This window comes from Notolepis coatsorum (genome assembly GCF_963971535.1).
Source record: "Notolepis coatsorum genome assembly, chromosome: 10".
NCBI classification, from domain to species: Eukaryota; Metazoa; Chordata; class Actinopteri; order Aulopiformes; family Paralepididae; genus Notolepis; species Notolepis coatsorum.
Window position 1 is genome coordinate 56,112,630 of NC_140174.1, and position 12,000 is coordinate 56,124,629.

Sequence of the window (12,000 nt, forward strand, 5' to 3'; positions counted from 1 at the left end):
TCCCATCCCGTCGTCCTTCCCCCCAAGGGCAGCCGGGAGGCGTGTATCCTTTCCGCAACGGAATTCGGTTTCCGGGTTCCTCTGATTGGCCGCGACCCCCACGTGACCCGCCCCCCTATCCACCGCTCTGCTTTGCCGCTGCCGCACGCGGCAGAGCGAGCGGCCGCGGACTCGCTCGCTTCCTCAATTTATACGCATGGAAGTATTGACTGAATGAATGAATGAATGAATGAATGAATGAATGAATGAATGAATGAATGAATGAATGAATGAATGAATGAATGAAACCCATTACATAATCCAACATATGTGTAAAGGCACAACATATTCCAGTTAACGGTATATTTTTTTAATGATTTGTTACGGCGTAGTCGTTCTATATGAATTGAAAATGGGGGACCCTGACAAGACAAACGTCTTTCTCAGGTCTGCATCCCCTTAACAATTGTGTGTATTGAGCCGTACTGTATTGTACCCATTCTGCAATCTGTTAAATAAAGTTTTCATTCATTCATTCATTCATTCATTCAGTCAATACTTCCATACGTATAAATTGAGGAAGCGAGCGAGTCCACGGCCGCTCGCTCTGCCGCGTGCGGCAGCGGCAGAGCAGAGCGGTGGATAGGGGGGCGGGTCACGTGGGGGTCGCGGCCAATCAGAGGAACCCGGAAACCGAATTCCGTTGCGGAAATGATACATGCAGCCGGGAGCAGAAGAGGGCTGCAGCAAGCGCCGCGCCCGGGGACCAATCCAAGTGCTCCTGTCCGTCTTCGTCAGGGACACAACAGCGTTAGCGATCTGTTGTGCAGGTTTTTCCATTGGGTTTATCTTATCGGGAGGGGGAACCCTTGCGAGCACGGGGAGAACATGCAAACTCCACACAGAAAGGCCCGGGAGATACCCCACCTGGGTAACTGGCAACACGGCAACCTGGTCCCCAAGCGGGAATCGAACCCACAACCTTCTAGCTGTGAGGCAACAGTGTTAACCACTACACCACCATGCCGCCACCTTTTACCTTTTACCAACAACATTCCATTCTCACTACTGCGTCTTTATGTTACTCGCAAATCTCGTTTTGCCAAAGGAATTTTAAGAGACAACTTGAAATCTAAGCTGCGGCTACGTTGATCCGTTGTGTTATGTATTTAATTCATTTTTCATGAGGAGTATCCGTTTGTTGGACGGAGTTGACGCTGTGTCTGAGGGTGAACTTTTGCAACTGACGGATACGTTACCCTCCGCAAAGCTGTTGCTTCTGCAAAGGCACGATTACGTTCTAATTTTAAAATATGCCAATGGACAGTAATAAATATTTCTATCCATTCATTGATGGATCAATGTAGGTGCACAGCCTTAGGACAAATGCCAATACGGCATCAATAACAGTAGAGAACAAGATGATATTATTCCAATAATACAAATTCATACCCTTCATATGCTTCACAAAGCAGGTGTTTTTATTAATTATTATTAAATAAAATCTCACTTTCTCTTTATTTTGCTCCCATCCCAATTTAGTTGTTATGCCAATTCCCTTCCTGGTCGTTGCGTGCATTGCCCCACTGTCGGCCTAGGGAGGGTGTAGAACTACCACATGCCTCCTCCGATACATGTGGAGTCAGCCAGCCGCTTCTTTTAACCTGACAGCGAGGACTCTCACTGGGGGAATGTAACGCGTGCGGAAGTTCGCTATTTCGCCCCGATCCACTCCCTGCTGAACAGGCGCCCCGACCGACCAGTATAGGAACCGCAGTTTACAACGATCAGGACACATACCCCGCCGGCTTCCCACCCACTAACACTGCCAATTGTGTTAGTAGAGACGATTGACCAAGCCGGAGGTACTGCTGACAGCTGGATTCAATCCCAGAGTCTCTGCGGTGGTAGGCGAGTGCATTCTCCACTGCGCTACCCAGCCGCTCCTAAAGCAGGTGTTTTTAGTCAGCGGCAGAAGTAAACTCTAGTAAGCTCTACACTACCTGCATGCTGATGATGCGCTGCATGTCCCCATTAGAGAACAATTGTCCCGTCTCCATGGCCTGTAGCCTCAGGACCAGCCGGTTGAGCTCAGTCAGGTCCAGCTGACAGCGGTTTAGCTCTGAAAGAATGGAGAGAGTACATAATGAACAGTATCCATATTATATTCAAAAGTACTGAAAAGTAGTAAGAACATTAAGTCTTCTCCTTCTTCTGTTGGCAAATGATGTGTGAAATACTACTAGAGAATGATATGATATCATATGCAGGGGTAGGCAACCCTAGGCACGCGTGCCTGCATAGGCACGCGGGGGCATTTTCATAGGCACAGGGGGCAGCATAAAAAAAATAAAAAATAAAAATTATATATTTCTTTCTTTTTTTTTGCTTTGAAATATTATAGTGAAATATTTTGCACTGTTGTTGCATTTATCTTGTTGAAATCCTCCCACAGGTTCTTTTTACTACCACATATTTAATTGAGACCCTTTATTTGTTTATTATTTCAATTTAGCTGGAAATACATTGCTACATCATTCAGTAACATTTGCAGAGCCTTATAACAAAAACATTATTACGGTCACCATTGTGACCAGTGGGATTAATCAACAAATTTTATTATTTATTTTTCTATTTCATTGAACATTGCACATGTTAAAAGCCTTTTTTTTTTTACTCAAAATGTGAGTATTACCAAGTCAACTTGTGTTCTTAAAACAATGACAATAAACATAGTTTTATTAGGTTGAAATAATGTGGTTGTGTACTTATTTTTCTGTTAACTTATTATGGATTGAAAACTGAAAACCTTAATGCACAGTAACTGAACTCAATATTTTTAAGTTCTGGTAACTTATTATTATTTATTTTTTTACAGTGTAGTCTTGCGATCAATCAAAACGTATTTACACGATATACCTCACATTCACCCTCCATTCACATCCTGGTGTTCTCCTGGTGTTCTCCATTAGGCCTGTAGGTGGAGCTATGACAGCACACGTACAGTACACACACCGATGGTGTGTGATGTGTCCAAAAATGAATGGGCAAATGTGAGTGAAATGGTCGCACTGTATGCAGCTGTTTGTCTGCATTGCATTCCCCCCCCCCCCCCAACTCAGATTTAGGGTTGATACAACCATCATAATAATATTGTTAATAATAACAATAACAATAATGATGTAATAATGTAAAAATTATCATTAAAAATACCTGATTATGAGAAAACAATTTTACGATGCATGGAATATTGTTGAGGCACACTAGTTACAACTATATTTCAAACAGGCACTCCATGTCAAAAAGGTTGCTGACCCCTGTGTGTGGATGAATGAGTGAATGAATGAAAACTTTTATTTAAAATGGACACCACAGCTACTTTGGACCAGTCACAGTGGACAGACCAGATGTGTTGTTTGCGTGTTTATAGCACGAGTGCTAGTTGTCAACACCAGTCCATTGAGGCTTTTCTAAAAGATAGAATAAAATCAACAGTATAATACAGAATTAAAATCACAAATAGTTATGTCTTTGTCATTCAGAGAAAGAGTGTAGTGAATTGGAATATCTTTCAATTCCACATGAAACGGCTAGCAGAATGCTATTTGATTCCACATACGTATTTATGTGTTCCCTGTGAAAACAGGAAGCTAGGAAGGGATATTGATTGGCATTTATAGTAGCCAATTGTGCTGAATGTGCGTGACGGTCGACCCATTAGCTAGCAAGTTAAAGTTAGCAACATAGTTTAGCAACATTATGTAACATTAGTAACATTATGTCCCGATCGCCTGAATGCCGTCTACAACAGAACTGCGTTTCCGCGTTTCTGATTGGCCAGGTCATTTCTGGTCATGTGACATGTACGCCCAATCGTGGGACCGCAAGTTTCTACACTGGGTAAGCTTAGGCGCTCGTTCGAAGTTGGTTAAGGTTAGAGTTTGTCTTAGAGCATGGCGATAGAACGCCTGCCCTGATTCCGACCGTTAAGCTTAGGCACTCTTTCGAAGTTGGTTAAGGTTAGAGTTTGTCTTAGAGCATGGCGATAGAACGCCAGGTAGTTTGCAGGCTGTTAGACCCGGAAATAGGCGCAGAACTTGCTGTCCCACGTTTGGCGCACATGTCACATGACCTGGCCAATCAGAGCACAAAACTCGAACGCGGAAATGGATACAAACCAATAGTATCCAGCTGCAGAACGGCAGACCAGCCACACTCTCAGACCCAAACGCATTTCCTTTGATTTAATTATACATCAAATGATTTATGTCAAGGATTGCAATGCCTCGCTTGAATGAAGTTAACTTTTCACCTGGATAACGTCAACATTCAGAGTGAATGTAATGTGAGAAATTGGGATTAAAAAAATATATAAAATAAAAAATAAAACGTTTAATTTGGGTCTGAGAGTGTGGCTGGTCAGCCGTTCTGCAGCTGGATACTATTGGTTTGTTTTGGCAAAATTCTTCTGCTCTGTGTGACAATAAATAAATGAATGATGATATGCAATTTAAACCCAAAACTAAGGCCTCAGTATGAGTTCAAGACGTGAACATGGTCATGTTTGTTGAATAAAAAAAAAAGTTAAAAAGAAATATCACGATCTTCGGAAAATCACGTGATCGGCCCCGATCCCGATCACGTGATCGGATCGGGACATACCTAGAAGCTAACATTGAACATTTGTTCAATTTAGTTAAAGAGGCAGAGTGCTGGCTCAGTTACAATGTGCTGTAAATGTCATTCTCAAATGACACACACGTTCACTTACATCCAGTTTGTTTTCCAGGAAATTACAAACATCTATTTAGATTGTTGGGGGCCTTTAAGCAACTGGGCATAAAGGAAGATTTCACTATTATCCAGCTGTACTGATCGCAGACAATTGTAAATATTATCCAGAACTTGCTCAAAAAGGGTTTATTTCAGTTGTAATTTGTGAATGTTTTTAGCCTTTTATAGAGGGGACTATATGATGCATGGCATACCTTGGAAACAGCTCTCCGGGTCATGGGATTGCTGCAGCCAGGCAGACACTTTCCCATTGACTTCAGCGTTGGCCACTGATGCTCCAGCCATTTCCCCCGAGTACACACTAGTTGTGGCCTGGTAGTGTGGGTACATAGACTGTTACGTAGAGAGAAGAGGAGAGGAGAGGAGAGGAGAGGAGAGGAGAGGAGAGGAGAGGAGAGGAGAGGAGAGGAGAGGAGAGGAGAGGAGAGGAGAGGAGAGGAGAGGAGAGGAGAGGAGAGGAGAGGATTCAATACAAAATAGCAATGCACCTGATTGGCATGTATAATGATCAACAGCAAGTTCAAGAGTTCAAAAACGTCTTGAGTTAAAAAAAAAAAAAAATTGGTCAATCATGGCACAAAACACAATGTAAGCATTTTCATGAAATTTGTTTGTCTTTGATTGATTGCTTGATTGCTTGATTGCTTGATTGATTGATTGATAATCACCGAATCGCCATTCCTCTGACCCAGCCCTGCCACCGTTCCATGGCTCAAGGCTTGAAGGAAGCCATTCTGAACTTGAGCAGCCTCGTTCTTCTTGTACAGGCGGTGTGCAGTGAGCTTGGTCACCCAGATGGAGAAGATGTCATGGCTCTTTGCCTGCAAGAGAATCATACAACAGGAGGTTCAGACCAAGCAATCTGACGTGTTATTTGCAGGTAACATCACAGGCTTGGGAGTTGCTAAGCAACGTATATACACAGAGCAGAGTTAACTCTTAATCAAAACTTCTAAACAACAGGATGTCATATCTGAAGTTTGAGTTTACCTTCATGTGATACAGAATGTCCCCTGCATCCAAGTCAACCCTGTTTGACTTCTTGTTTATCGACATCACAGCAAGACTGACGTCCAGCGCTCCCTGCACTCTGCCCCTGGAGATCTTCGGGGAAAGGTATGGAATGTAGAAATGTGTGTTATTTCATAATAGCTGGTATAGTTCAAAATTCATGATTACCTGTATCTCAAACACACACGTTCACTTACATCCAGTTGATTTTTGTAATACCGCAAGACCCCTGCCTCCAAGAGAAAGTATCTCTGAAAAATAAGTAAATAATTGACTATTTTAATAAAGTTAAATAATAAATAAAAGCATCCATCAAATCACAAGTCACTTTACAATAAGGGGCAGGGTTAGTGAGACAAACAACACCATACAGAACACATACAATGCATGCAGAACACTTTACAATGCATCACTGTGCCTCACTGCATCACTGACCACAGGGTGACTGTTACCATCTTCCTGGACTTTTACTTTTAAAACAACATTGTTCAATATTACACTTACTGTACACTTACTGTAGACTTCTGTATATTTTTACTGTATATTTTATACTAGAATGTATATACATAACATACGAAATGTGAATCCCGGACCGTACTTTATTATTAAAGTATTTCTATTCTATTCTATTCTATTCTATTCTATTCTATTCTATTCTATTCTATTCTATACACACAAGGATGGAGGGGGGAGGAGAAGGCAGTGGTGAAGAGACGAGTCTTGAGGCGGGGTTGGAAAATAGAGACAGACTATTGAGTCCCTCGTGTCTCAGGGTAGTGAGGTCCAGAGCTTGAGGGACGCCCACCATGGAGAAGAAGCTCTGACCCTGAAACTGAGGTTGGACTTGGGGGGATGGAGAGCATGCAGTCAGTGCCAACCTTGTGCCAGCCTTTCAGAGGCCACTTCCTCCTCTTGTGAAGGTATCCCTCACAGATCCCCGGAGCGCTCATGTCCTGGGGGTTGTCGCCAGAAACCTGCATGTCCACCTGAAGATCTTCCATCACCTCCCAGTCTTTGATGTTCTGAGGACCGGGGAGGGGGGGGGGGTGTATTTGACAACAATGAGTGTTATTAACTCATTCACTGCCAACAACGATTCAACTCGTTATTGGTCGCCAATCGTTGAACACCAACAACGAGTATACTCGTTATTTGATCGTTATTTCTTTTATTTGATATTTCCATTCATTATCCATCCAGGGAGCCTGGTGTTATCATAGGGAATGAGTCTGAGATCGCAAAAGTATTTTCTAGTAACCTGAACCTAGGGCTTTACCCAATCGCATTGAATCGTTTTCGGGACTCCCATTTCATTATGCTGTGGTGGGTTATGTTGTGGGCCAAATGGACATACGATTTACCAGATGGCAATCAAATTATTGGAATATTCTTTTTGGAATCCCACCGGCCACAGGTAAGAGCAATTTAACGTCAATCTCAGCATATGTTGTTGTACTAACGAATGCCGTTATTGACAATCAATTAATCAGAAACGACCCCCCCCCCCCCTTTCATGCATTCATAATGGAACATAATACCGATCATATGCATTTGAATTGTTTATTGTAGCGTGTGTAGGGACGAAATGCCAATGGATTTAGTATAATACACGTCACAGGCTATTACTAGCCTCCCAGGAATTACCCTAAACCACTCTAAAACCATACTTATATTCACCACGGTATAAAACGGGAATGTATGGATGGAAAAAAGATTTATTTTTCACATCTTGAACGATAGATACTCGATGTCAAATGGGCCTATTGCATCCATAGCTATAATATAGAATATAGTTATAGCCCTGCAAACAAGATAACGGACGCCATTGGTTTAATGCGTGGCAGCGCATAGCCATATCCCGGAAACAGCGTGGCAGCCAATGAGTTAAGGCCATGACATTTTCTTCAAACTGATACACTTAGTTAGAATACACTCAGTAACATCTCTTGCACTCAATCGGCCACAAAGATCGGCCTCACTACTCAGACAAATAAGAGCCAATAATCCAGAGAACAAGTATAGATTCTAACTAATTAAAAGGGATATCTATTTTCTTCATTTTCGAGTGAGCTGATTGGTTGAGTTTTCTAGTGAGCTGACTGGCTGGGTTTTCTAGTGAGCTGATTGGCTGGGTTTTCTCTTGGTACCCGGCACCTGGCCGTAAAATGCAAAAGATATCATCCTGCTCACCATTTCTTATTGTAATGAAGTTGTTTTGCTTGCCTACAATGACATCACATTTGGTAGCTGCAAAATATATCATAACTGATATAAAACAAAATGATATTCCCTATATTCCCCCAAAATTATATTCCCTAAATACATCCCATAAAGGCAGCAATTTGAGGAGGGGACGAAAGACGATGCCATACCCTTTCTTAGCACAAATTAAATGCATCTAGTGTGTATTTGATTCTATATGAGTACATTTGAAACTCTGTACTCAAATAGGCTACACGCTGTGTGATTTAACAGAATTGTAGCAGACAGTGGATCTTAGAGAACAGGAATATGTCTCTCCTCCTGACTCACCTGTCTAGAGTGGCGAGACGAGGCAGTGCTGCTACTCCGTGAATGTGTGGGTTTGTTCCACGTCACCAGAGACGACTTCTCCAGGCCACTCATCGACTGGCTGCGGTTGAGATCAGGCCGATAGGATTCCATCACAGAATGAGGACCTCAAACTTCCCTTCCTCTCCAATGATTGGCTGTTGTTGTTCTTTTTTAAGGTGAAATCCGTCACTACAAACCCCCCGTCATGTCAGGTTGATATAGGCCTCTAGACAAGGAAGGAAACACAGTAATCAAATTACTTTCATTAAATCAAAAAATAAAACATTTTAATAGGGATGCACTGATACCGATGCCTGGCTAAAACATGGTATATCTGTATCAGATATCGGGCCAATACCAGGCTAAAACATGGTATATCTGTATCAGATATCGGGTCGACACCAGGCTAAAACATGGTATATCTGTATCAGATATCGGGTCGACACCGGGCTAAAACATAGTATATCTGTATCAGATATCGGGTCGACACCAGGCTCAAAGATGGTACTGTATATCTGTATCAGATATCGGGTCGACACCAGGCTAAAAGATGGTACTGTATATCTGTATCAGATATCGGGTCGACACCAGGCTAAAACATGGTATATCTGTATCAGATATCGGGTCGACACCAGGCTCAAAGATGGTACTGTATATCTGTATCAGATATCGGGTCGACACCAGGCTCAAAGATGGTACTGTATATCTGTATCAGATATCGGGTCGACACCAGGCTAAAAGATGGTACTGTATATCTGTATCAGATATCGGGTCGACACCAGGCTAAAACATGGTATATCTGTATCAGATATCGGGTCGACACCAGGCTCAAAGATGGTACTGTATATCTGTATCAGATATCGGGTCGACACCAGGCTCAAAGATGGTACTGTATATCTGTATCAGATATCGGGTCGACACCAGGCTAAGTGTCCTACGCTATACGTATTGGCCTGATACCAAGTACCCGATCCAATCCAATCCATTAATTTGACTGAACAGTATAGACATCATAGACCATAAATTGCCCAATGGATCACTGGACAGAAATATCTGAGATATACAGTAATCCATGTTTTTCCATTAGATGGATCTCACATGCTTCTACAGGGTATGTGCTGAAAATGTAGAAAATAAAGTCGCTTTGCTTTCGTTGCTGACATGTTGGAGAGGAGAGGAGAGGAGAGGAGAGGAGAGGAGAGGAGAGGAGAGGAGAGGAGAGGAGAGGAGAGGAGAGGAGAGGACTCGGTAGAAAATAGCAATGCACCATTGGCATGTATGATGATCAACAGCAAGTTCAAGAGTTCAAAGACATCTTGTGTTTGAAAAACGACAATGCTATAAACCAAAACTTTGTTTTAGCCCGGTACAGTATACAGTATCTGCTCGCTATCCGACAACAGCATGGTACAGCCCAATTCAACCCAATTCAATTCAAAAACTGTAATATAACCAGAATTGTTGGCAAATTGCCCTTGCATATTCCTTCAAATCATTGCCTGCATATATTGCATCCTATATACAGTAGTATATATATATACTATATATCACGACCCCCTAGTGATCTTCTTACAGGGCCAGGTCAACAGCACGATGACCTCTGACAACAGGATAACCCTGACCAGACAGACCTATGGCCTCCCAAACCAAAGTGAAAGTATTAGATGCACTAAACAGAGCAGAGGACTAGAGAGGGCTCATTGTAATCTGATTACCTAACAGATGTGAGTGGGGAGCTCTCAGTTCAAGTCCGGTCTGTCCGCAGCAGTACCTGGACACGTGGCATGCTGGAGTAGACTACGGTATACCAGTGTACATCACACTGGCTCTGCAACTGACTCAAACTGAACACCTTGTTTGTGTTAGGGCTGGGTGGTTAATCGCGTTTCAATTTAAATTCACGATATTGGTTTCCCACGATCATGAAAACAAGATAATCGAGAAAGAAGGATTACTGTACCACATGCCATGTTGCTCTCATTTTGTCTTGTGTTGTAAATGCAGTGCACACTCCCTTCACAGCAGTTCGCTCCGCCCCTCCCCCAAACAGTAGTTTCAGCTTGTGTTGAGAGGGAGGAGGGAGCCACGCGTTTCTAGTTATTTTTAAACGTCTTTGGTAACTTGTAGAAGACAGAAAGGCAGCTTTTGGTCGAGAGAAAAAACAAATTCATCATCATATGATGTTCTAAAATCAATGATTAATCGTGTTTAATAATCGTGATTTAAATATCAATCAAAATAATCATTGCAGCCCTAGTTTGTGTCCATATAAACAGGTACATATAAAGTAAAACAGACAATTAAATGACTACAGGTGTCCCACAGACTCCCCCGATGGCTATATTTGACCAGCAGGTTCCCTGCAAGGCCAGGGGTAGATCACCCTCTTCACTCTAAGACTCTACCCTCAGGTCATAGATTCGGAATACCCCGGTTTAAGTGCAATATAGTAAAAACAATTTTGTTCCCTATGCAATAACCCTGCTCAATTTGCATATGTAATCTAGCACTTTAGATGTTGCTTTGTACAGTAACTTGTGTTATTCTGTTCTATTATATTGATGGGGATTTTGGTACTTTTTTTTGCTTGTGCCCCTGCCTGCAAGTCAAGTTTCCCATCTGGGATAATAAAGTGACTGAACTCAAAGTCAAAGTCAACTTTATTGTCCATTTATTGTCCATTTATTTTCCATAATGTGCAAGACATACAGACAAATTAAATCATGTTCCCCCCTTCCCACAGTGTATATAAAAAGATCTAATATAAACATAAAGTAACATATAGGACACTATAAACATAAAGTAACATATAGGACACAATGTACACACACAATATACAGGACTATACAATATAAACAGTAGCTAAAAATGAAATGAATGAGTGAAATAAATATAGAGGTAAAAGAGAACTTAGTGCAAATATTCTAGCAGCAGTGGTACGTCTGTAGTGTGGTAGTGAAAGGTTAACCTTCTGTAATGTGGTAGTGAAATGGTTAAAGATCCCCTCCAGATGTATTTCAAATCCTTAAAAGGTTTCTATATGTTTTTTTTCGAACAAATTGTTCAATAAACTACTAAATGGCTTTTCTACACCTTTACCTTCATTGAGAATGCAAGGATCTATAAATATGCTAATTGAAAGGGGGGAAAAGCACACGTTGATATTTACCATGAATTCCAAGTTGACAGGTTATATTTTTTCAAGACATATCATCAATACCTACTCAGTGTGTAGCTGAAGCTAAAGGTGTCAAGGTTGACCTATTAGTGACATCACACATGCAACTCAGATTTCAGGAAAGTACAGCGTTGCTCTCCCTCTCCAGGGGAAGAATGTGAAAAAGGCGCTCTGGTGACAAGTTCTGCACAAATAACCAGTGATAACTTTTTTCAGTAAATAGTAATCTAACTTGTTACTTTTTACAAACCAGTAATCTGATTACAGTTATATATCGTAATAGCTTACGCTCTGCTCGTAGTGGAACTGTCCCTTTATCCAGTCTAATAATGAATAATTTTCTCCACATGCACACACCCATCCGCCTGGCCACACCCACATCCGCTGCTCTACATAAACGGGGTCGTGGCCACACCATCAGCTCCTTCCCTATTTTCACCACCGAAAAGTGTCTGTAACACACCACTTTAAGTTTAGTGCCGAAA

The 12,000-nt window shown here is 41.9% G+C and overlaps 1 protein-coding gene across 1 annotated transcript in view; it reads right to left on the bottom strand.

Annotated features, from left to right (window-relative positions):
- The window catches only part of osbpl7 (oxysterol binding protein-like 7), a gene marked incomplete at both ends in the record, with an annotated part of 52,125 nt that extends 43,677 nt beyond the window's left edge, over positions 1–8,448 (bottom strand). The window contains 7 exons of the mRNA XM_084323045.1: positions 1,983–2,101; positions 4,968–5,106; positions 5,442–5,594; positions 5,764–5,877; positions 5,982–6,035; positions 6,663–6,806; positions 8,317–8,448. Coding sequence (XP_084179171.1) covers positions 1,983–2,101; positions 4,968–5,106; positions 5,442–5,594; positions 5,764–5,877; positions 5,982–6,035; positions 6,663–6,806; positions 8,317–8,448 — 855 coding nt within the window. The remainder of the gene's footprint in view (positions 1–1,982; positions 2,102–4,967; positions 5,107–5,441; positions 5,595–5,763; positions 5,878–5,981; positions 6,036–6,662; positions 6,807–8,316) is intronic.
- Positions 8,449–12,000: the final 3,552 nt, after the last annotated feature.